General features: G+C 39.7%; 2 protein-coding genes across 4 annotated transcripts in view; both read right to left on the bottom strand.

Moving 5' to 3' along the window:
- LOC134806951 (TAFA chemokine like family member 1) overlaps positions 1-27,336 on the bottom strand; it is a 713,713-nt gene that overhangs the window by 398,089 nt on the left and 288,288 nt on the right. The window lies entirely within an intron of this gene.
- LOC129143502 (COP9 signalosome complex subunit 8-like) lies at positions 3,194-3,967 on the bottom strand. Its single transcript, XM_054680773.2, has one exon. It carries the CDS (start codon positions 3,936-3,938, stop codon positions 3,309-3,311), a length of 630 nt encoding a protein of 209 aa, XP_054536748.1. The 5' UTR covers positions 3,939-3,967; the 3' UTR covers positions 3,194-3,308.

The following is a 27,336-nucleotide window of genomic DNA, read 5'->3' as shown; positions in this document are numbered from 1 at the left end:
ACGGCAGGCTTATCACTTCTTTGAAAAAGAAATTCATTTTGGTATTCTATATTCCATTTCAGAGTGATGTAGATATTATTGGGGACTGGATTTTTACAAAGCATCTTGTACTTGAATAAATTTAATCTTGATAAAAAATCCCTGTATAAAGGGATGTCCTGTGCCTTGGAGGGATAACCCTTAGCTCTGACTCCCCAAAGAAGGCTGAGCAGAGCTGCACCTGGGCTTCTCTGCTGCTTGATGAGGATGAATCAGGAGGCTGCTTTGGAAAGCTGCCGGAGTTGGGAGGAAGGCTGAACACAGCATGGAATGTGACAGAGACAGCCCTGAGAAGCTACAGAGACACAGGCCAAACGCTTTTCTGAAATCTCTCTGACATTCCCCAGAACGAACTTTCTCAAACACCTGTCATTGCACAGATGAGATCAAGGGCCTGGTGTTAACTGTTACAATTACCATCACTGAAATTTTGGAAGACAAGACAATGAAAATGTATAGTAAATTTAAAATAAACTTTCTGAGCCAAACTGATCTGAACACATGTCAAAGCTTATTGCCCATTTATAAGGGCCTCTGCAGGCAGAATACATTCATGCAAAATTATATGAGAGAAGGAGGTTAAATACATAAGGCTTCTTGCAAAATACAGACTGCTATGCTACGTCAAATAGTTCAAAAGGTCATATGTTTACCAGTGGTAGGATAAATTTGTGGCACAATATGTAGCCATCTTCAGATAGGACCCATTAGTCAAAAAACAACAAGTAATCTATGAGAGAAAAAATGACAAGCAAATTGATCTGTGGCTATTAATTAGACAAACTAGGTAACAAAGTTTCTCCTGCCTCTTCTACACAGAACCAATTAGCACTGAGACTCTGAGCAGAGGTCAAAGACAAGAACATTGGCAGAAGCAGAGTCCTGCTTTTTCTCAAATTTCTGTAGCATATAATCAAAGGCACCAAACAATTGATTTATTTCTCAGAAATTGAGGCAACATTTTTCTCGCACAACAATAAAGATAATGTTATATTTTATATGTGTTTGGCACATCATTTTACCAAGTGTGTTTTCTCCGCCACATTTAATGCTTACAATAAGTCTGAAAGGTAGGCAGGGCAGGTGTGAGCCCGGTTTTATACACAAGGATCAGGACATCTACAGAAGTTCAATGTCTTTGCTCAAAGCCTATCATTAAGCAGAAGAAAGAGCCAGGGATGGAATTCACGTTCAATAGAGCTACAAAAAAAAATGTTTTGCCTTCAAATCTTTCAAGTGTTTCAAGAAAATTGTCTCTGGTTGGAGCCTGTGGTAGACACAGATAGAGACATGCATTCAATGCCATGGGTGGTTTTGAGGAGTGTTTCATATTCTTTTATGTGATGGTCAATCAGGTGGGGCCACTAGAGGAGACAGGAGAGGCTCAGGAAAGCAAGCTTAATATATTAAGAGGCCCTAGAGATTGAAGGCATGGCACATTGCATGAGGCCACATGGGAGAGACACTAGGCTGGACAAGAGGCAGAGGCAGGAGCAGAAAGTTGGGAGGTGGGGATATTTTGCAGCCTTTTTTGGAGTTTTCTTGGGAAAGGCAGGGGCGGGTAAACTATTGAAGATCAACTATTTTGGATAATTTGGCTGGCTCTAAACTATAAGAGTGGTCCCTAGTTGCCTGATACCTGGCCCTGGAGTGGTTAAAGCAGAGGAATGTTGCCTTCTGGGTATATGGGCCAGGTTAAGGAGGTATGGCTCAGGATTACTTAGTTTCCATAACAAGGGTATGCTCCTGGCTGAGTCCACTAAGAACCAATTAGCTCTAGGACAGGCAGTCTCTCCCCAACTAGAAAGTTTTTGTTTCTTTTTAAGATGTCAACACATCATTATATATAGAATATATATATATATACACACACACACACACATATATATATACATACACAACAGGTATTTTAAAGTCCTTGTTCTCTCTTTCCACTAAATCCATCAGCTCCAGCATCTCCAAATTTCCAGCCTGATTTAAGCCATTTAAGTCTTTTCAAATAAGAAATCTATTGTATAAATGTAGGCTTACCACTTCAGAAACTATCACTTTTAGCATCTAATAAACAATGTTATTAGATGAGCTATTTTAGCTGTAGGATTTTCCCCAAGTGTGTTCTGTTAGAATTTCCTATGCTTACCCTGGCAGACCTCTCAACCTCAGTTATAAATTGGGATCACCCAGGAAGAGTTAAAGAACTACTGAAATCTGCGTTCCACCCATGAGATTCTAATCTAGTCTTAAGATATTTGTAGATTACTTAAGGGGAATTCTAGAGTAAACCATAAGAAACATGTTTTTTAAAAAATAGCAGGACTTTTCAGAGCCTTTAATACATCTATGCATTATGTGGGTCCCCAAGATGGGGAACTATGGTTTATGGTGTTTGGCAAACTTATTTTTATTCCACAGTCCTTTGGGTGTTGAACATCTCCTGAGATTCTTGTTCCACACTAGCCTCTGAACGCTGGGAGAGGAGGAGGAATGTTTTGGTGGGATCTAAGCTTTATCATGAGTCAAAGGCACCTCTTAAGGAGAAAGACGGCATCTAAAGATAGATGAGATAAAGACAAACTTCCTCATCTACACCTTGCTACACAAAGTGTGGTCCCTACGCCAGCCTCAGCAGAACCCCTGGGAGCTTGTTAGGAATGGCAGAATCTCAGGGTCCCCCATCTTAGACCCACTCAACCAGAATCTGCATTTTGACAGGATTCCAAGGCAGTCATACGCATGTTAAAGTTTAAGAAGCAGTGCTCTAATACCCCAGTTTTTCTCAAGCTCTTCCAAAGTTCCATCATTCTGACTTTGAGGAAACTTCTACCAATGTATCAACAGAGGTTCCTTCTGTAGAAAATCTTTAACATTCTATGGAAAAAACTGATAAAATCCAGGGTTGTGGTTGCACAAGCTTGAGGGACAGGGAGGGCAGTGATAGAGAACATGAGGTGGACCATGTCCCCCGGGTTGTGTAAACCAAAGAAATTGTTTCAAAATGGAGGCTATACCCTTTGAAAGATGAAGGCTTTTTACGTCAATTTTGTCCAGGAGCTTTAATGAATTCAAGTTTATCAGTACAAGTTAATACTTTTTGTGTACTTCATAGGGCCTAGGCATCTTTTTTCTTTTTATTCTATATGTATTTTATCACATAGTAAGGAATGCTGAGGTGCTTAAGCCATCCAATAAATTGAAAATACAAACTTTACATTTCTATATTTGTCAGTATACAGGATCCTGAAGATGAATCTTGAACTCAGAGTGATAAATCAGTTTTCAAGGAAAGCCACATAATCCGTCAGTCTGGCTAACTGCTGTTCATTGGGTATTGGGGGAAGTGGAGCAGGCTCTGATAAGGGAATAAACTTGTTAAAGGAAACATCCAGGGCCCCTGCAACTGGCTTCCTGGGCAGAACCATTCTTGTGGTGGAATCAACTTGCCATCCTTGTTCTAATAAGCCTTTCACAGCCTCTTCTATAGGAAGTCCAACAAAGGCTGCAAAATCATCAGTGATGATTGAAGTATATGCTTGAGAGACCAGGGCAAAGGCGCATCTCCTTGTTGCATCTCTAAGTGCTTCCATAATTGGCTGGACTGTCTCAGACCACTGGTGAGCGTTGATGGTTGTATAGATCCCAGGGAAATCTCTCTGCCAGATTCTTCGTCCTACTGACCAAATTCCCCCAAGTTCAGAATTTGCAGATTTTGTAGCAGGTGGTATTCTTTTCCAAAGATATCTTGCATTATTCATGTCATTATGGAGCAAACATAAAGCTAGACGCTGACCATACACTGGGGGTGTAGCAATTCCTCCAGGGGCCTCGAGCTCCTGGTTCTCGCACTGATCCAGCAACTTTTTGAAACTAAAGGCGCTTTCTGCCATCACCGCCACTGGCATCTTCACGGCTGGTCTCCGGGCCTAGGCATCTTGATGCCACTTTATAGTCATTATTTTATATTATCATCACAACAACTGTCTAAGATATGACCTATTATTATCCCCAATTTTTTGATGAGGAAATGGAATGTAAATGTAAAAGACATTGTGCTCAGGTTAAAAGTCAAAGAGCATGGAGTTAAAAGAAGCAGAAGCTGGGATTTGACCCTAAGTTGAACTCTGAAAACTGCACTTTTACTACAGAAAAACTAGGTTTAAAAAATTGTAAGATGGACTATTGAAGTTGGAAATTAAAGAAGAGTCCGGGGATCGCATTTGAAGAGAGATTGATATAAAAGGTGTGGCCAGGAAACATATTCTTAGTTTTGCCTAATTTTAAATAAACCCTACATAAGTAGCCAATGGGGAAACAAACATTTGCCACATGATTACAATGTCCAATCATATTAACAAATAATTTTCATAGCAATTTTGAAATCTACAAATAGCTACCATCTTGTTTTGTGCCCACAGCTGTTCAGTGGAGAGTTTTACCATCCACATTTTTAAGTACGAATTAAAGCACAGAAGTCCTGAGATCTCAAAGTCAGGAAGTGATGGTCATAAGATTAAAAGTCAGGTCTTAAAACATTCAAATGCTGGGCTCCTTATACTTCAGTACGGCCACCTTCCCAACCATGAGATAAATAGTATGTTCTTCAAAATAAAAGACAGTGCATACCTCAGTTGGCCAGCCCAACATGGACAGGCAACATACAGCAAAGGAAAGGGCTCATAGAAATAAATGGATAAAACAACAATAACAAAATTTAGAAAATGCCTTCCAAGAATTTTTCACACTTTAGCAGACGCTCGATACTAACAAATGGTCGGTTCTGGTACCTAGGAGCACAGAAAGTTATTTTCCCACAGCCCTTAAATTTGTTTTTTGGGTTTTCTTTTTTTCCTCTTTCAAAAAGAATGTTTCTGCCAAGTTTTCTCAAAAACAAAAAGAACTTAAAAAAAGAAAAAAAAAAGACTCCTCCAGGGTTCCTGCTGACATAAAGGGCATGTTGGATATGCAGCTGCCTGTCAGGCACAGTCATGAGGGTCCACAGGGACAGGGACACAGAGGAACCAAACTAGGTTACGGGTAAAAGTACCCTGGAATTCTAGGATTGGCAGGGATCTTAGGAGGTCATTTAGTGCATTCCTTTGTCTCCAGGAATGACCCATCTTTCTCTATTAATTTAAAACAAGATTCATTCTATTTTAGGGAATCTGTAAAACAACTACTGTTACTCTTGGTTTGGCTCAGTGGCTCTCAACCAGGGGTGATTTTTCCCACTCTCTTCCCCACCCAAGGAACACTTGGCCATGTCCGAAGACTCTTCTGGTTGTCATAACTGGGGATGTCATAACTGGCATCTGGTAGGTTGAGGCCAAGTATGATGCTAAGAACCCTACAATGGACACAACAGTCCCCACGACAAGGAATTATCTGGCCCCAAAGGAAATATGCTGAAGTCGATAAATTTTACAAAAGAGAGAAAGGAAGACCATTGTGCTTTGTATATTGCTGTCAGAGTGTTAGTAGAAGGATGGATAATGTGATGTTTAAGAATACAAGGGCCTATCCTGTAATGGGACTAAATTTCTTATGATTCAGAATCATAATTCTTCATAAGCCAATGTAGTACCCATTTTTTGTATGTGTGGCCAGACTGTCATAAATCCCTATTTAGCTATTAGACAGTAAGTGCCATGAGGGTAGAAACTATATATGGTTAATCTCTATTCTTCCAGGACCTACCACAGGGAATAGCACATAGTAGGTATTTAAAATGTTTTATATTTCTCTATCTAAAACTTTAAGTCATCTAGTTATGTAAAAATAGCAAGATGGATTTTCACTAAATAAGGAATATGTACTTGAGATTTTCTGTCTTGAACTTAAAGGCCATTTTGTGTACTTGATATTTTGGAGTTCCCTAGGTGAGGCATCTTAAAGAGTCTTCCAGAGCAATTGAAACCAAGGAGTTTTTGTGACTGTAAGTGGGGCACGACATGTTATATATATGAAGATTTTGTACACTAAAAAAAAAAAAAATAACGATTTCCCACGTGAGCCGCAAAGTGAAAATCACAGGAGCAGATTCTCCAAATTGTGAATGTTGCTTTGCTTTCCAGAAGGGCAACCCTGTTTAATTATGCACTGGTCCGCTCCATGGAAATGAGCTGCCTCTGAGAGGAATATCTTAAAGAGATTCAGAGCTGAGCAATTCAAGGCATGGGGTGTATTTAAAGTGCTCTTGGAAAGCTACCAACTACCACTATCATAGACACAATCCATTTCTGTTTTAACAGGAACTTCTTTAGCCCACCCTGTTAGAGTAGGAGGTTTTGCCAACTTCCTTTAGACTTTAATTGATAACACACAAATCTGTTGCCACAGATGGCTGGGTGGGCAGCATCTGAAGCTGAGATCTGGAGAAAGGCTTCCCACCCCCAGCAAATGCAAGAACGTTCAAGGACTGCACATGCACAGTGCACCATGGAAACAGAATTGAAGGAGGAGCTCTGGGCGCCACACTAAAGCACAGGGGGGTTGGATGAAAGGCGTCCTTAAATGCAGAAGGTTGCAGGTTCCCAGCTTGCCTTTCCATCACATGCAAATAAGACGCATGGTTTTGAATCCTAGTTATACCAGCTACTAACTGTGTGATCTTGGGCACTTTAACTTCTCCAAGTTTCACTTTTCCCATATGCAATAGAGATTTATATTAACATTTTCCTTTGGATATATAGAGAAGCTTGAATGAGAAACAAAGCAATTTTTTTCATTAGTTATTAGCATTTCCTCATGTATGGAACAAAACTACCCTGGAGATAATCTCTATTCTTTTTTATCTTTCCCCAATATGCCATGTGGGATCTAGGTAACTCCGCTAAGCTAGAGGTAAAAGGGCAGAAGCCAAAAGTCAAGGAGTTTGGTAACTTCAGATTCTTCAGAGATTACTGATGGAGATTCACAACATGCCAAGTGCTCACAAGAAGCTAAAAGTGACCTGGGAGGGAGAACATCTTAGAATGGGGATAAAATTTGCTGAACTGGTTCTTTTCAGTGGCAGATGACTGAAGTCAACCAAAGCTGCCTTAAGGAATAAATAGGAAGACACCTGTCAACCCTCATCAGAGATGAGAAGCGCAGTGGAAAGCTTCAAGCCAGGTGGTATCCAATTGTTCAAAAGGAAGAATCAGGACTCTATCTCTTTCAATGTTTGGCCTTGCTTTCTTCTGTGTTGGCTTCACTGTCAGCAAGGTTCCCTGAAGCAGTGGCCCTGAGGAGCTCCAAGCCTACATCCTTTCACTGTCAAGACCAGCAGACCAAAACTTATCTTTCTCAATAACTCTGGTATAGGTATTAGGATTTAGTCTGATTTGATCAGGCCTAGGTCATGTGTCTAGTTGGGCAGTGGGCATCCCACCAGAACTGGGTAGATTGTAAGGGCAGAGGAGTTATCAATAAAAGGAGAGACAGAAGTCAGTTAGACAAAAACAGAAGCATCCACTGCACTTGCTGACGACCTGAGTTCTCTCTCTTAATAAAGGGTTTGTCTACTTCTTTCTCTCCTGTCATATAATGAGGATGATTATGGAATTGAGGTGAACAAGGCCTGGAACTGTGAGTATATTATGTATAGCTGGGCTGAAAGGAGATTCTTGTGAGGTATATACATCTCATTAAAGAAGTGTCCACCTTAGACATAGGGGCCACATAAATGTTGCTTATTTCTTGTGCAGCAGTTTGGCTACATGAGAAAAGTAGATTCTCACAAGCTGCTGCCCACCATTGACCCGTGGCACCCATTTGGTTATTCTTAGACTCCAAAGAGCTGAGGTTATTAATGCCAGAAGGGGAGACTAGCTTAGGTACAGTAATTTAAGTATAAATTCAGTCTGACAACCTCATAGGCAAGCAGAAATTTGTATTCATTCTAGAAAATTTCTGCCATGTCATTCTCTAACTCAGGTTTGGTATGTTTCTTTTTAAGCTCATTGAAGTCACTTTAACAAATTATACATGGTTTTAAAGACAGCAGAGCACCTGGGATTCCTAGTTGTATAGAGTGAATGATAGGAAGCAGCAGGGCAGTAAAGGGGCTAAATGCCAAGATTTTGAAGGTAGGTATAGTGGGCTCTAAAGCCCTGGGCAAATTATTCAACTCCCATGAGACGATTTGCTCTTCTATAAATTAGAGATAAGTTTAATACTGACTATTGCCACTGAGTACCTTCAATGTGTCCTAGTCTTAGTGCTTTATGTGCTTTAATGCACTGAATTCTCATTCCCAACTCCATGAGGTAGCCATCATTGCCTTCATTTTACAGATGGTGGCACAAGAAGTTTAGGAACTTGACCAAAGTTGGAAGTCAAGTAAGTGGCAGGAAAGTGTTCAGTCCAGGACTCATGCAGGGTAGGCACTCAAAAAATGTTTGCAGTGGGAGAAGAGTTGGTAATACATGCACTTCCTCTTTTAGAAACGTATAGTCCAAATGTAGAGGATATCATCCAAGATGACTGAGGAGGAAAACATATGATTCCTCATTGGAAAATGCAGTAGCTTAATCTTTGCAGAAGAGGAGGTTTGTTTTCAGATTCTAGTAAGAGAGCATCATACTCAGCCACCTCTGAAAAATGCCCAAGCTCCTTCCTTCGGAGTTTTGGGAGCAGATCACCTTTATATGCAGTAAGTGAAGAAAGGCATCGGCCCCAAAGCCTGCTGTATTTTCTGAATCAACTTTGATAACCAATGTCAAGTGCTGTTGTCACCAAATTAGCCTCCCACGTAGGCTGTGAATAGATGATATGACAGGCTAAAACCTCATATTAACTGAGGCCACCTCAGTTAACCCACTATGTATTCTTCACTGCAGTTTGAGAGGCAAGAGTGAAACTGAGCACAACGAACCACAGGAAAGCCAACTTGGGTGACATCTACTATTTATTGACATATTTAGAGTCTCACTCCAGTATTTCATTTAGTCTTAACAACCACTCCATGAGGTACTATTATTATCTCCATTTTGTCGATAACAAAACAGGTTCTTTGACATTACCCAATATCACATACAGCTAGTAAGCCATAGAGCCAGCCAATAATAAACAACTTGTACTCTTAACCACTGTATTCTCAGTTTCCCACATTGACATGGGTTGAAATAGAGCAGGAGATGAGTTCAGATAAGTAAGATGAGGCTTGTTATTGATTGCTTGGGATTCCTGTAACAAACTCAAGGCTTAATCAAAATGCAAAAACTAAAGCTGGCATAATTACATGATCTTAACTTTTTCATGCCCTTAGGGTATTCAAGTCATGAAAAAATTGCTGAGGCCCAAGAAATCTCCTAGTTCATTCTATAAAAGGAAGCAATCTAAGTGTCCCAATTATAATTAGCAATTCCATATATTTACTTCTTTTTTTTAACAAGAGAATAAGGAAAGAAATGGCCACAGACTCTGTCTTTATTATAACAAGACCCACTGTGCCCAAAGTGAATCAATATTTCCCCATAATGTTACTTGTTTTCCATTGAATTCTTGGCAAATTATACAGAGAAAAGCAATGCTTACAGTACCTTATTACATTGGTGTTAGGTGGGGAATTATTCATTCCTACATATTATTGAAACAGTGTTCACTCTACGGAACCTATTCCCAACTCTAACTTCCAGTGGTGTGTATTTCTCCTCTTACTGCTATTTAAATACACAATTACTTTCTAAAGTTAATTGATCTGATATTTGGTATGTCAATGTTTGCAAGAGATAACATAAATAAATATTATGTATATAATGATGGATATAACAATGCAGTAGAAACTCATTTCCTAATGGAATGTTCTTAATTAGAGTATGTTGGTGTTTCCAGAATTCCAAAGGCACATCAATGCACATCTAAAATATAGGACAAAAACAATCTGCCTGTTTCTACCTGGTCACACTCAAGGGCAGTAATTAACGAAGCAGAGGAACTGTCAATATGCTGGTTCATTCTTAGTTTCTCCCTTTGACAGAGGCCCATAGAGCCTCAGTTTCACTACTCCTGGCAACTTCCAGTAATGTCAAACATACCCTAACTCTACCCTGAAAAGACTTGTAATGATTTAGTCCCTTACTAAAGGCAACCTCACTGTTATGAAAACCAACTATCAGTAGTAGCAAACAGCAAGGGCAACTTCCAGTATTAGTGAATACACACCATGTGCTCAGTTCTGTGCTAAGTGCTTTATACTAGTTATTTTATATAAACTGCTCATGTAGACGGAGTTTCCATCTTATACATGAGGAAACAGAGGCCAAGATAGTAAATAACTTGTCTCATGTTCCATCAGCTCGTAAGTGGTGGAGTTAGGATTCTAATCCATCTCTGCTTAATTCCAAAGCTCACAGTTTTAAAAATTACTCCACCACCTTTTACATAAACTAAACAAAATGGCTAAAGAAAATCAGCCTTGATAACAAACATTTCATGTTTATTAGTCAGGATAGAAGACGCTGTGCTGTGGTAACAGACAATCCCAGAATCTTTGACTAAACATAAGCCACAAAACCCGATGTACAATATGTTACTTTCCTAGAGCTCTGTATTCATTGCAGTGCTCCTGGTGACTTTTAGCTTGTTGCTCCACCATGTCAACATGTTTCTCGTGGTGAGGCACCTAAAATCTGAAGGGATCTTGCACTAGCTCTTAAATGCTTCAGCCTACAAATAGCACATCAGTTCTACTCTTGGCCACTTCTTGTCACGTACGTGGCTCTGCTCAACTCCAGAGAGGCTGAAGAATATGGGGGAAAACATGGATATTCACTGCTTTCTCACCTTAGGTATATACAAATATATTCCATTAGGGATTTTCAAATTCTTTGCCCTAATTTTCGGGAAGTAAATATCTACTCATTGAATCCACCTTTTTTTTTTTTAATAGTAGCAAAGATTAGTCATGTGTGGTAACAAAGAATTGGGATATTTGGCTATAAGAAAATACTTTTCATAAAGGTAACTGTGGAGTAACAAGGCATGGATTTGGACATCTTTAGTGCTTTAGGGCTACTAGCATAACATTGCTATTTTTCTCTCAACAGTTTTTATGGGAAAAGATCAAGTTTAAGTGCCAGCCAGATGTGAAGATGACCTATTTGGGCCTTTCCTTACAGGCCTCTTGTGATTTACTGTTTATGGTTCACTTTCTGGCCACAGCTGACCAACACAACCACAGGTTCAAAGGACGTCCACATGAAGGCAATGACTTATGTGATAGGCATCTTTCCTTTTATCTGTTTCTACTTCACTCAAACCTAGAGGTAAGATTTCAGAGTGGGAAAACCTCTGCATCTATACATTTACTAGTCTTAGTTTCATTTGTGTTTTCTGTACTCCAGGAACCTATCAAGTTTCTAGAACTTTCTATCATGCAGTATTGCACGGTCCCACTTCTTACTGCTGCTGTTACTCACAGGTATGCTGCAATTTAGAACATACTTTCTCAGCTTAAAGTCAAACTCTCATTTTCTGAATATAATCCGATGGGATAAATTATTTAAGAAAGCCAAAACATTGAAGGGAGGTCAACACTTGTCAAGGCTTGCTTTTTCATTTAATTATAAAATTGAAAGAACAACAAAAAATAGAACCTTTGGGAACGAAAAGAAAAAAAAAAGCAGGACATCTATATGAAATAGTTTGAAGTGACTGAATGCTTGGGTTTTTTTGTTTTGCTTTGTTTTTCTGTTTAGAGGAGTCTCTTAACTTATTCCATGAGAACAAGAGTGAGATTTTTCCCATAAAGTACTCCTATTTCTGGATCTTGAGCAAAGAGTTTAGAAAACAATATTCCTCAGACATAATAGAAAAATCATTCTGGTGCTTTCAGTCTTCTCTTTTAAAAACTTATATTCTTGAAAAATTATTCTGAGATTTTTCCCTCAGCCAAATCCTTTGGGTCTGAGTGGCTGATGACAGTCCTTAATGAATAGGTAAAAAGAACACTGAAGTATCCTTTGAAATTGCAGCAAACCACTGGGCTAAAACTTGGTATCAACTGCAATACAGATTAATTGATCCAAACCATGTCTCTCCAAGATGTACACTGATGGAAGAGAGAATCCAATGCACAAAGTGAATTTTAATCATTTCTTTTTGACCCATATCCATGGAAGTAGGAGGCAAATTAAGCAAAAGGAAAAAAAAAATCCTCTGCGCTTTCCCTGGTGTCTGTTACTCCCTCCCTTTTTCCATTTAGGAACTCAAACACACATATTCCACTTCCTTCCCAATGTGTTCATTTTAAAAAGAGAGAAGCAACGAGTGCGCCCTGTGAAGGGGTTGCCATGGAGAAGCCGTTCCAGGTAAAGAACAGTCACTACGGAACAGTGGCATGCAACTTGTCAGCAGAAAGGCTGCAGCGGCCCCAGAGCGATCATAATTTCTGTCCCCACTAATATAAATACAACCACATTTCTGCTGGTCTCCAGAAAAGGCTCTGTCCTTTTGTGGGTGTACCTTTACTTTACAGCAGAGCTTCAGCCTGACTATTTGCATTTAAGTCAATGTATATTTCAAATGCATGCACAGGGTGCCATATTTAACCGAACCCTAATGACAATGTTTTGTTGAAAGCCTTTTCTCCTCCTATATAGCATTTCTGTTTTCGGGTTGCTTATATTGGTTTAAACTTATAGAATTCTGACTCCTGACCTCTGCCAGTGTGAAGGAAATATAGGTCTATCATGTGTTGCCTTAGTTTGTCCTCATTCTTGAAACTAGGCTATCAGTCAAAATCAGAAGAATTTTGACTGGTAATTGACTGATAAAAAGAAAACTATTCCATTTGCCCTCATTCTTGAAATGAGCTATGAGTCAAAATCAGAAGAATATGTGCAAGTCAATCTTTCTGAAATTCAATCTGCTTTTCTCTGCTGGCTGAGAACTATTTAAGAATATGTAAGTAAATTTAGGCTTGTTCATTAGACTTCAGCAAAATTTCCCCGGTTTTAATGAAAAGAAATACATTTATATGCACATAAGATTCATCTCCCCCCAAATATGTGTGAAACATACATCTGGCATCATATCTACCGTTGTTTAAATGTAAAAGAAAAAGGGAAATTTTGATAAATTAAAAGAAATGAAAAAATGGCTATTGTCATTCAGTAACAGCTGTTTAAATAAACTGCTATTCAGGAAGCCAAAATGGTTTAATCCTTAAAGGATCAACTTCCAACTTTGAGCATACAAAAAATACCACTGATATTTCTTAAGCATCTATTATATTACAAGTACAAGGCTAGGTATTTTCGTTAATCCTCAAAGCAACTCTATGAGATGGTGGTTTACAAGCAAGAAAATAGAGGCTTGGAGCTGCTATGCAACTTGCCAAGTTAATTCTATTGTGCTAGAGCCAACCTGGGGGTTTGAACCTGGGTCTTGTAGACTCTAGAGTGTGTGCTTCTTTTTCCATGCTGCCTGGAAATCAGGAAATTCCCAAATCCAAATGCAGGATCTCAGATATGCAAAGCATGTGCCTGCCCTACCACTGAGTCCTGGGACAATGTCAAAGAAGACATTATATGCTTTGTTTGGCCAGAGCTAGCTACCCTGGAGATGTATTACAGTAGATGTTGTTTGATGACTACACGAAATCGATTTTCCCTTCCTCTTTACTAACAGGTGGCAACGTGCCCAGTTAAAAAACTGCATTTTCCAGGCTCTCTTACAGATATGTGTGGCCAGTGGAATGTAAGTAATTCAGCAAAGCTTTTTAAAAGAGTCTTACTTGGCTGAAATGAGACCTTTTTGCTTCTCCCCCTGCCTTGTTCTTCCAGTCTGGAACACCACCTCCCTAGCCACCAATGGCTGAAAAATGAGCAATAAGTCACAATCACAAAGCAAGCCAGAAGATAGAAATCACATACTAAGAAATTTTGCATGCCTAAAGACAGTGCTTGAAGTTCAAGCATCATGTTATGTAAAAGAAAAATTAACTTCTATCTTATTTAAGCCACTATTATTTGGGGTTTCTGTTAAATGAAGCCAAAACTAGTTTCAACAGAAACTTACATATTGTTTGAATAAGAAAGAAAAGGGAACTGATTCATGTCCTTACCTTCCCAATGACAGTAACCTCCTGGAGGCTAGAGACCCTATCTCTTATATTTCCTTTTAATATCTTCCCAGCATCTAGAATTTTTCCAGACAAATAGCATGGAGTCGATAGGTATTTGTTTACTTGACACAGTGGCCATTTTAGAAGAAGCACTGAGCAAAGTCTAACTTTCTGGATGTCAGCTTTTTTTAAAGCTAAACCCAACTTAAATATTCTAACTATAAGAAAATGTATCCTGGACAGATTCCAGCAGGCCACTGACACTGACTGACAGTAAGAACCAACTGTTCCTCAACCTGAAGAAAACAAGAACCCAAAATTAAATTTGTCTGTCTAAATGTCAGTGGCTAACAAAGGAGCTATATGGATCTTTAAAAATTACAGTTGGCAAAGAAACAACCATATGTACGTGTATATATATAATATCTATACACACACACACGCACGCAGCACTTTTAGAAACTTATCCTATTAAGAATTTGAATGTAACTTGAGCGTTGGTCTCCTGTTTTAACCTCCTTTCCTTTCAGAACTCACTGTGTCCTTGTTCACCTTCAGAACATTGAATCCATTCACTATCAAATCTCCAATCTCCCTTCCACTCTTGTGCCTACTTTGCATATTCACTCTTCCCTTTTGCACAGGCCATTCTAGAAGGCTTTCCTCTCTAGCCAAGGACTCCAATCAATCAATCATTGTTTTTTTTTTTCTCATTGTTTTTTTTTTTCCCAGCTGTCATCACACTTGTCATTTCAGCTGAATCCTATCTCTACTCTGAGGTCCAGTCCAACTCCCACACTTTTCAAGGGTCCAGTCCTGACCATTATGACCTCAGAAATATCTTCATCTTTTGTGAGTCCCTCTTTCTTTAACTCTCTGTCCAATTAATTGTATCTTTACTTAGAACTACCCTTTTCTCATATGGATATTATGTCCCCTCAGCAAGTTTCTAAGGTTTTTGAGGGCAAAGACTGTGTCCTCTGCCACTTTGGCATCCATGGACTGCCGTGCTCCCTAATATCTAGTAAGCTTTTGTTAGTGAGGGCAGCTTGGTTGTTTGCCTTTGGGGTTTGTATAAAAAATCAATGTGCAAAAACCAAAAGCATTCCTATACACCAATAATAGGCAAACAGAGAGCCAAATCATGAGTGAACTCCCATTCACAATTGCTAAAAAGAGAATAAAATACCTAGGAATCCAACTTACAAGGGATGTGAAGGACCTCTTCAAGTAGAACTACAAACCACTGCTCGAGGAAATAAGACAGGACACAAACAAATGGAAAAACATTCCATGTTCATGGATCAGAAGAATAAATATTGTGAAAATGGCCATACTGCCCAAAGTAATGTATAGATTCAATGCTATCCCCATCAAGCTACCATTGACTTTCTTCACAGAACTAGGAAAACTACTTTAAATTTCATACAGAACCAAAAAAGAGCCCATATAGCCAAGATAATTGTAAGCAAAAAGAACAAAGCTGGAGGCATCATGCTACCTGACTTCAAACTATACTACAAGGTTACAGTAACCAAAACAGCATGGTACCGGTACCAAAAGAGATATATAGACCAATGGAACCGAACAGAGGCCTCAGAACTAACAACATACATCTGCAATCATCTGATCTTTGACAAACCTGACAAAAACAAGCAAGGGGGAAGGATTCCCTGTTTCATAAATGGTGTTGGGAAAAGTGGCTAGCCATATGCAGAAAACTGAAACTGGACCCCTTCCTTACACCTTGTACAAAAATTAACTCAAGATGGATTAAAGGCTTACACATGAGACCTAAAACTATAAAAACCCTAGCAGAAAACCTAGGCAATACCATTCAGGACATAGGCATGAGCGAAGACTAAAACACCAAAAGCAATGGCAACAAAAGCCAAAATTGACAAACGGGATCTAATTAAACTAAAGAGCTTCTGCACAGCAAAATAAATTATCATCAGCGTGAACAGGTGACCTACAGAATGGGAGAAAAGTTTTCTAATCTATCCATCAGGAAAAGGGCTAATATCCAGAATCTACAAAGAACTTAAACAAATTTACAAGAAAAAAACAAATGACCCCATCAAAAAGTGGGCAAAGAATATGAACAGACACTTCTCAAAAGAAGACATTTTATGCCACCAACAAATATATGAAAAAAAGCTCATCATCACTGGTCATTAGAGAAATGCAAATCAAAACCACAGTGAGATACCATCTCACACCAGTTAGAATGGTGATCATTAAGAAATAGGAAACAACAGATGCTGGAGAGGATGTGGAGCAATAGGAACACTTTACACTGTTGGTGGGAGTGTAAATTAGTTCAACCGTTGTGGAAGACAGTGTGGTGATTCCTCAAGGATCTAGAACCAAAAATACCATTTGACCCAGCAATCCCATTACTGGGTATACTCAAAGGATTATAAATCATTCTACTATAAAGACACATGCACACATATGTTTATTGCAGCACTGTTCACAACAGCAAAGACTTGGAACCAACCCAAATGTCCATCAATGATATACTGGATAAAGAAAATGTGGTACATATACACCACGCAATACTATGCAGCCATAAAAAGGATTAGTTCATGTCCTTTGCAGGGACATGGATGAAGCTGGAAACCATCATTCTCGGCAAACTAACACAGGAACAGAAAACCAAACACCACTTGTTCTTACTCATAAGTGGAAGTTGAACAATGAGAACACATGGACACAGGGAGAGGAACATCACACACTTGGGCCTGTCCGGGGGATGAGGGGCTAGAGGAGGGATAGCATTAAGAGAAATACCTAAAGTAGATGACGGGTTAATGAGTGCAGCAAACCACCATGGCACGTGTATACCTATGTAACAAACCTGCACGTTCTGTACATGTATCCCAGAACTTAAAGCATAGTAATAAAAAAAAGGTTAAAAAAATAGGGAGTTTCTATGATCATTCCTATTTCACAGGTAAAAAAGCTGAGACACAGAAACTAAGCAATATACCCCATTCTACGTCTGCTAAATGGCAGAGCCAGGATTCCCAGCGAGGCTCTTGGGCTCTAAAAGCTGAACTCCAGCCAGGATACTACAGTGATTGTAAGGCATGAGCCTTGAACGCTGATGGCTGTATGCAGCCCAGCCCCTCTGCAGCAGGGCTCACAGAGCATCCGACTCTGCCTGCTCAGTAGCTAAGGTCTGGGCTTATTCTTTGTGGATGTAAGAGCTCACAGCAATAGCTAAAAAGTTTGCTTAATCTACTTGGGAGCAGCACTAATAAGGACAGTAGCAGTTTGAAGAAGAGCTGAAGCATGGCAGTGGGGAGTCTAAAAATAAAAATAAGGATGCAGGAAGGGTAATACTTGAAGGTAATTAAACGGTGCTCTTCCTCCTTCTGGGGAGAAAAAAAAGCCAACTAATTGGCCAGCTTAAACAGCTCTGACAGCACCTTAGAGCCCAGCTCTCCTCTTATGTGTGTGTGCGCGTGTGTGTGTGTGTGTCTGTGTGTTCAGAGATGATTATGGCAAGAGGGTATTACACATTACCCAGATCGTGGGAAAATATGGGATCTGAGAGGAATTATAATAGAGTCACTGATAAGTGCAAAAAATAGCCATTACTAGCTATGGTTTCAAAGGTCACATGCATGACTAGTTATATATGGTGCAGGCAATCTCTCTGGGACAACGTAACTCACCAATTCACTCATTCCTTATGTGCTTATTTCCTAAAATATTTAATAAGAGCCCACTATATGCCATGCATTATCCAGTTACTAAGGATGAAATGGTGGAGTCGAAAAAGCTCCCTGTTTTCGTGGAGCTTGTCTTTGACACTGGGGAGGCAGACCACAGACACACCCACCAATGAATGAACAAGAAAATAACAAGGAAAGAGACAGTGCAATGAGCTAGAAAAGGATAAGAAGACTCTAGCCAGGGAGGACAGGGAGGTAGCTAATGGAAAGGTAATATTTGAGCAAAGGTGTCCAGGATGGGAAGGAGCCATTCCTACAAACTGCTGGTGAGAAGGGAGGCTTTCAGGCAGATAGATCCAGAGGTGCAAAGGTCCTGAGGCAGAAAATAGTCTGATGTTCTCGAGGAAGGGAAATGTAACTGGAATGTAGTAGGAGGGGAACGTAAGATGAGAAAAAAGTTGGAGAAGTGGAAAAGAACCAGACAGAAAGGGCTTTGTAGGCAGTGGCACAAACTTGGCATTTTATTCTAAGAAAAGAGAAGCTTTTAGAAGGTTGTAAGAAAGGGAGCACGGTGCTGTGCTGTGGAGAGTAATTTGATTACTGGGTGGAGAAATGGTATTCAATGGAATTAGATGAGAAACAGGAAACTAATTGAGAGACTGCTGTGGAAGCCTGGGAGGTTTGGTTGAGTGTGGTAGCAGCAAAAATGGAAATAAATGAAAGGGTCAGAGCTGTATCTTGGAGAAAGAACCACATTTGCCTTTTACCCAAAGGCTCCACTGCCCCAAATGTCCACAGCAAACTGCTCTAGTGCCTAAAATTCTTGGAATTAAATAATTAAAAAGTTAATGTGTTATGTTAAAAAGTAATTCAAAAAATAATTTTAGGTAGTTTTCTTCCAGCCCTAGCTTCTTAAATGAATGGCTGCAATGCTGTCCACTAATTCTTTACCTTCACGGATACCCTTTGGGCTCTTCATTCCAGGGCAATGCCTGCCCTGTTTTCCTGGCAGGGTTGTCATGAGAAGTTAATTAATTAATATTAAATAAAATAAAAAACCTTTAAGGCTTTGTGCCAGTTTCCAAACTGAAACCTGTGTATAAAATTTTGCTCAAAGAAGTGTGAAAATTAGTGTTTTATAGTCAAAGACACATATAGGCTTCTATATTGCAGGACTTATCAGAGCCTTTAATGAGCTAACATGTATGAGAGTCTTCAATGAATAAGAAAATAACAAGGAAAGGAACAAGGAAAACAAGTCTGCTATATTTCTCAAACTTACTTCAAGAAGGAACTTTTTTCTTTCAGGCCATGTGGTTACGATTCCCATGGAACCCAGTATGTCAAACACTGTATTACAGAGATGAGAAAGACTATTATTGAGACACACCAGGAGATCTTTCACAAGGTCTTTTGAATTTTAAAATTGAAAATTTTCCATCAAGGAAAAAATATATATATAATATGTTATAATATGTAACTTATAATTATCCATGCTTTGAAGAACAATTATCATGTTATGGAACCAGCATCTTGCCTAGGTCCAAGACATAAGGCATTGGTCTCAGAATAAAGTGGAAAGGGATGCTTATGAAAGACACCTTGGAAATGTTTTCTCCCTTAACCTACACAAGAAACCTGTGAGGTAGTAATGATGATCCCCATTTAACAGATGAGAAAACTGGAGCTTGAAGAGATTGAGTATCTTGCAGTAGTTCATCCAACAGATGTGTAACCAAAAAGTGTACTTCTCACCTTTATACAATACAGCTCTTTTTAAATGCTGGGATTGGGTGTAGCATTCCTTCAACTAGTGTGGCTTCTATTCTAATTCGAACCGCAAGTAGCAGCGGAGAACAGAAAAGACAGTCACAAGGTTTACATCCTGGCTTTACCACTTACCAGCTGTCTGATGTTAGGCAAACTGCTTAACCTCTCTGATTTCTGGCTAACTTATCTGTACCAGACAGAAGACAACAATCCCCCTCCTGCCCCACTCGCCCTTAGATTTGTCATGAGTATTAAATGGGACAACACCAGTCAAGTATTTAGCCCAACTCCTGACAAGTGGGGAGCCCCTATGAAATGTTTAGACTAGCTTGTCACTTTGTATAATATCATTTGTAGAAGTTGGGATTTTTTTTTAGAGAAATGACCTACTGAGGTAATTTTATGTCTAGTCCAGTTTAAATGACAGAGGATAAAAGCTGAAATTTTCATTTCATCTAGGAGCACTACCTTGTTCTAGAAATCAGTTTTGAGTAAAGCCTTCCTTTTCTCTCTTTCTTCTTTGTTTCCTGGAAGCACTCAGTTTGGAGTTAACTCGCTGAGCCTCAGTAATAAGAGAAAAATTGGAATCCCAGTGAGACATAAGGACTTAGTTGCTGATGGCTAAATGACTCCCAGAGTCCTGCTTTAAGTACCAAATATTTCCTCTCCACAGAGCATATCCACATTGCATCAGGTGGAGAGAAGAGCAGAGAGGACCAATCATAAGAATTTGGCAGACAATCAGGTACAACAGTTATGCATGTTTTGGTGGGGAAGTCTGCTCTAACTACAAATCAAGCTTCTGATTTAAAATCACACCTTATTCTTGCCTTAGTTAAATCTACAGGAAATCAGTTTTTGACCTTTAAAACACAACATCAGCTTGTTCATAGTCCCCTTGTGAGTTACTTGTCTACTTAATGAAATTGTTGCCTGGCTAATAAAGTTGTGGTTGGAGTCCTGCCTCATAGCCATTAACCTCAGGATCTGTGAACAATTTCCTATTTATCACACTCTAAAGTCCCTTAGCAGTGGGATGTATGGTCTTGCTTAGAACTGAATTTGGATGGCCTCTAATCATGATGAGTTTAAAATGGGATGTAAGATGTTAGATTAGTATAAAGACTACATGGAGTTAAGTGTGTAGCCTCTGGAGAAAGCCTGCCTGAGTCTGAGTCTTGGCTCCACTGATCATTAATGGTGTGACCCCTATAAGCTTGTTCTTTCAGTTTTAAAACCTGAATAGCAATTATGATAATAATGATACCTACCCTACATCAGTGACTCTTTATGAGGACTCAAGGAGAGGTAGAGCTTCCGAACCATAATAAACACTAGTTATCATTATTATTACCAATACCATCATCATCACCACCACCATCACCACTGCCATTAGCATCACCACCACCACTACCAGCGCCATAAGCATCACCACCACCACCACCACCACTGCCATCAGCATCACCACCACCATCATCATCACCACAACCACCACCACCACTGCTATCAGCATCACCACCACCATCATCACCACCACCACCACCACCATCAGCATCACCACCACCACCACCACCACTGCTATCAGCATCACCACCACCATCATCACCACCACCACCACTGCCATCAGCATCACCACCACCACCACTGCCATCAGCATCACCACCACCATCATCACCACCACCACCACTGCCATCAGCATCACCACCACCACCACCACCACTGCCGTCAGCATCACCACCACCATCATCACACCACCACCACCACCATCATCACACCACCACCACCACTGCCGTCAGCATCACCACCACCACCATCATCACACCACCACCACCACTATCATCAGCATCACCACCACTACCATCATCACCACCACTACCATTACCACATCACTACCATCATCACCACCACCACTATCATCACCAGCACTACCATCATCACTGCCATCATTACCATCACCACCATCACCACCACCACTACCATCATTATACCACTACCATCATAACCACCACCACTAAGATCACCAGCACGACTACCATCATAACCACCACCAAGATCACTACCACCACTACCATCAATACTAACACCTCCACCATCATCCACTACTACCATCACTACCACCACTACCATCATGATCACTGTCACCTTTGTCCACAACAGCAGCAGCCGTGCCATGTTTCACCCAAACCCATTAGCCAAAATCTTCAAGACCTACTCAATGTATTATACAACATTATAAACAAACAACATTACAACATTATAACCAAAAACAGCTTGAAAGCTAGCAAGATATTAGACAAAAGCTTTACTGGCAGCAAGGTTGAGTCATTAGTGCTGTTCACTTTAGTCTCTTTTAGATAGTTTAATTAAAATATTATGCCCTTTGTCCATTTTCTCTCTCTCACGCATTGCCAATGACCTTAACGTTTTATTATTAGTCATTAAACAAGACTCATTCTCTTTTTAAAGTTTATCTATACAGACCTCCCCCTCCTTTTCAGTGACCAAGAGGAGGCAGACTTGCTCAGGAACTCCATAATTTGGATTGGTGAATTTTGCTTGTGTTCTGATTGAGTCAAAAGTCAGCTAAGATTATTCATGAGTTTGCAGTTTCCACTAATTGTTCTGGCAGTGAAGCTCTAGTGTATGCATTTTATCTTTTCAGGCTACATAGTAACATCAATTCTTCTCAATCAGTATCTGGAAACCTTGAGTTCATCAGATTCTGCAGATTAAATGCTCTAAACCTTAAGTCTTTTCCTCTAGAAAAGATGAAATTACGAACCCATTGCCTTGAAGAGTTCGTGCAGATCACCTTTGTGTATTGAAAGCGGGTATGTGTCCACACATTGAAAGAGCATCCCACATTCTCAAGTCAGCCTAGGAGGCCTGTTGTGTTGTTACGTTTGCAAGTAAAATGTGTGGCCAATTGAATGTCCACATAACATGATGTGCCTCTGATACCAGCTTCCCTTATTGTGCCCAAATATTGCCCCATGATGTAATGTTAACTGTGCATCTTTCCATAAGCTCCCTCTTGAAAGGTGTGTACCAAATAGTTCACCCTCATCTATTGTCCAAACCTGGGGTGGGCCCATAACAGGATCAATGAGTGTAGCTGACTTATAAAACATTTATATGTTTGGAATATATACATTTTTGAAAAGATAGAGAATCAACAAATTTGCCAACTTTTTCTCTTCAAGATTTTGGGGGAAAATGGAATACTTGCCAGGACCAAAGATGGATGTAATCTGGCAAGATATAAGAGCCCTCCAAGGAATATTTTGACATCCTTTACCACATTGCTGGTGCCACATTTAGTAAGTACAATTGAGCAGTACCCTACTGATCTTCTCATTATCAAGTTCCAGGAAGCATGTTTATTAATTCACTCATGGACTCCATCATTCAGCTAGCATTTGCCAATGCTTATGGGTGGCCAGATGCTGTGGTAGGCACTGGGGAGGCAGCATGGAACAGGACAAATGGAGTTTACAGTAGATTTGCACAAAGACATCGGTTTGATCAGTAGGGTTTTGGAGCAGTTTATGTCTTACTTTGGGTCCCCAGAAATCAGAGCCTGAGACAAGGACCTGAAAGGTGATTCTAGGAGACAGGAGTGAAGGAGCAGAGAGAGTGATACAATTAAGGTTCAAAATCAATTAATGGATGTGTTTTGAAGGCCTCTGTTGCAGGCGTCAGGGGTTCCTGAGAATCCACAGAGCCACTGAGAAGCATGCGGAACACTTTCTAGAATCATCTACCTGGAGGATGAGGGGCTGCATAATTTACCTACCAGTCTTTATCTCCATTGGTGAAGGTTGCATTGGGGCTGCCCTTACACACAGGCTAAGCACACTCAGTCAGTGTTGAAAAAGGCCTTGAAGCAGAAAGATAATTGAAGTAACCCCGAGGCAGGCACTACATGTATAAGGTGAGTCTGAGCTGCCACAGCACTGCCCACCACAGCAGTGGCTAAAATGAGGGGTGAGCTGAGGGGATGTGATGTGGGACACCAGAGACAGTGTCTTGTTAAATTCTTTTAACAAGAATTTAAGCCTGCTTCCAGGGCTTTCAGTGACTGGCCCCATGCTAGGATTTCATACGTGAGCTTAATAAGACAAAGGGCTTCCACATCTCAGATATTACAATGGCCCCAGGCAGGGGCCATGTCTCTCTCCAGTGTATTTAGAACATCATTTAGCTCATAGCCACAAACCAAATAAACAGATTTGGTGGTGAGATTCACTTTCACTTTTTGAAGAGTTTTAAATGTTAGTTTTCAAAACAATGAGCAGCAGTAGCACTTGTAATAATAACAATAGCAAAATTCACAATAGCAGCACAGGTAGCTCTTGCTACATACCAGGCTCTCTTCTAAGTGCTTTATGAATATCAGCCCTTTTCATCCTCACAATAATTCAGTAATGTAAGTACCATTATTATCAGTCCAACTTTACAGACAAGGCAACTAAGGCACAGAGAAGTGCTGTGCTGAAATTCACCCAGGGTGAAACAGACAGTGGGATGCAGGATAAAGATTCAAACCTATGAACTCAGAATCCAGATTCTGTGCTCACTACATTCTACTTCTCTAGGCCTAAAGGAAAACCTGAGCATTTCTTCCACCTTCCAAGTATATGCATCCTTTTCATGTCTATTTCGAGCACATTCAGGTATTACAAGAGTCTCAGTCAACGCCAAGTGGATGACGATTTGGTTTGCTTCTATTCCAAAAGTGAAAGAAAATGCAGAGCTTATCCAAGGAAACCCCAACTCTAACCTGCCTCCCCTTATTTTTACCCCCTTACCCATACTTACAGAAGCTCTAAGACAGCAGAAGTTCTGCCTTTTGGACAGTGACATGTCACAGGTGGGTAGTGAATGAGCAGATTTCAGAACCTCTGTTCACTCAAGGGGCTAGGAGCACAGGCTCTGGACCTAGACTGACTTGGTTCAAATCCCGACTCACATGAATTCTCCAGGCACTGGTTTCCTTCTCTGCAACATGGGCACTAAAGAGTGCCTAATTAATTAGATAATATTTGTAAATTCCATAGTACAGTGTTTAAGACACTGTGGAAATAAAATAGTAGAGCACTGGCTATTATCATTATTTCTCCCCACTACCATACACTTGCATGGGAAAAGCCCAAACTATTAACTTAGATGTTCATGATTCCATTTAAGAATGAACAAAATGCTATGAGTAGGCTTCCCTCACAAATGCACATATCACACAATTTTATATACAGTCTCAGAGACATTATAACCTACTGAGCATCCTTATGGGCCACATACAGACATCTCTAGGCAGACCACGTAAAGTTATCTGATAACTCCCATATTAGCCGGGAAGTTTTCTCAGAAAGTACAGAGTGACAAAAAGCTGCATCAACTGCTAAGAACAGTGAGACCAGACAGAAAGAAAATAGAAGAAGCTTCTGTCATGTTTTATCCCCCAATAATTATAAAATCCCTGTTACCATCGAGTGACAAGGCTTACAGCCAGCACATTTAAAACTTTCATTAATTAAGCTGAAGGCAACATTAACTTACTTCAAATAAAAAAAAAGAAACCCTCAAACTCTCTATACATGAAGGCTAACACAGATAATCAAATCAGCAAACGCTTCAAAAATTTCAACATTAAAAGGACTCCAGACCCTCACACCTAACATAGTCCAATGGTCTGACCTAAGGAAGCTTTTTTAAAAACCCAAGATTACTGAAGGACAGTGATAGCTAAAGTTTCTAGTGAATCAAAAGAAAGCTTCTTTTTTTTTTTTTTGGAAAAAAAAGTGTTGTTCTTTGTCAGAGTATAAAATCAGGGTAGATATCCTCCTAGAGCATCTGGTTACAGAAAGCAAAAGTGGCTTATTGCAGTGGGACAAATAACCAGTTTATTATTCAATCTGAAACCAAATTTCAGGTGAACAATCACGTGGATTTAGAAATACTTCCCATGGACACAATGTTAAACCAGTTGGTTACTAAAGGCAACTTTAGACCAAGCCACTGTGTTAACTGGGAAGAGATGAAATCATGCTGAATGAAATAGATTCAACCATTTAATGAAAACTATCAAGGGCAGACCATCTCTTTTCAGAAAAGTGAAAAAGTCTTACCAGACTGGAGATCACTGCAAACATGTCAACCCACGATGTCTCCTTGGGCAATATAGTAGGGAAAGTTCTATGTTATCTCAGGCAGGACTCCTCTACACTGGGGCAAAGTTGGCCAAGAGGAAATGACTGTTTTCCATTCTCTCCATGTTCCTCTTCAGTGTCCTTCATCCGTGTGTTTTTATTGGACAACATCCCTCCTCCCCAGGTACTTTGGGAAATATGTAAACCAAGTGGACCCTTTGCCAAGCCCTTAAATGCTATTCCGAAGGCAACAGCCCAGTCTCTGTGCTCCTGTCGCCCCTTCTCCCTGGTGAGCGCCTCTACTTTCCTCCACTCTTCTGCACTCAGAATGCATCTTAGCATCTAAGGATGCGAACCTAAGAAGGAGCTTGATGGAGTGTCATCAAGAGAGAAATCATGCATTTTCCTAAGGCAAGAGGAAACGTTTGTGCAAGAAATGTCTGGGGTAGGGAGGAAAACAAGGAAGGGAGGAAGGGAGGAAGGAAGAAATTTACAGACAGATTTTTGGGAAAAAAAGGGTTTTTTTTTCTTTACTGCTCTTTCTAGTAGGTTAGCCACCTCTCCCTAATGAGTCATGAAAACTTGGTGTATGTGTGTGTGTAAAACATATACATATTTGATATATATAGATGTAAAATACAGATGCACATATGAAAATGTAAAAATCTGGTGTATAATACACACATACACACACACATACACACACATACATATATATATATATATACACACACATATACAGAAATGACATGAAGCAAGTTATGGTAAAAGCAACTGAAATCTTCATATAAAAATAAATTTCTTATTTATTTCAAGTTCTATTTATGGGATTATAAGCAACTTGCTTTTTTTCAGGCTTTGCCTTTTACAAAACAAATGTAAAGTATGCCAATGACAGACTATTAGGTTTATGTTCACATTGAATTTCATTAGGATATGGTCCTAAATTCATATTTAACTCATTTTCTCTCCTGATACAGGATTAAGTGTTCCTGTCATGTGGATTGCTTAAGTTGCACATTTACATCTAGATCCATATAATCTTTTCATTCTATTGTCTTCATTTGCGATTCTTTTTCAATCTTCACTTCCTCTAGAACACATGTGATTATTTAATTTTTGATAACTGGCATTACACAGAAGATAAAACATTCTTCTGGTCAAGTGTGTTTATAAACATTTTGAAATTTGTACATTGCAGGGGTCACTTCTCCTAGTGTTGGTGTCATTGCCAATGGGAACATGAAATGCTGGCCATATGCTGGAATGGGAAATCCTCAAAATCATTAGGAAAGTTAAATTACATAGAAAGCCTCAGAATTAAAAAAAATATATAAAGAACAGTCATATCAGAGACCTAGACAGAGAAGAGTATCATGAAAATTTGACTCTTGAGTTAGACAGAATGAGGTTTGAATCCCAGATTCAGACCTCCATTTGTTTCTTGGTAAAATGGAGTTAAAAAGAGTACCCACCTCATGAGATAGCTGTGAACGTAAAAGAACAATACAACGAAGGGCCTAGCAGAGTGCTTGGTTTTGAGAGTGTATTGAGTGTTCTATAAACATTAGTTGGCATTATTAATGAATGCAAAATACCTCAATATAGTTATAAACATCCTGCAATTAATCTTCCCTCCTCCCAGCAA

This window comes from Pan troglodytes, chromosome 2 (genome assembly GCF_028858775.2).
Source record: "Pan troglodytes isolate AG18354 chromosome 2, NHGRI_mPanTro3-v2.0_pri, whole genome shotgun sequence".
Lineage (NCBI taxonomy): Eukaryota > Metazoa > Chordata > Mammalia > Primates > Hominidae > Pan > Pan troglodytes.
Note: the sequence above shows the minus strand (reverse complement) of the source record. Positions and strands in the feature narration are given on the sequence as shown.

Coding starts and splice junctions, on each gene's coding strand:
- LOC129143502 (XM_054680773.2), bottom strand. CDS start 3,938: ATGCCAGTGGCGGTGATGGCAGAAAGCGCCTTTAGTTTCAAAAAGTTG.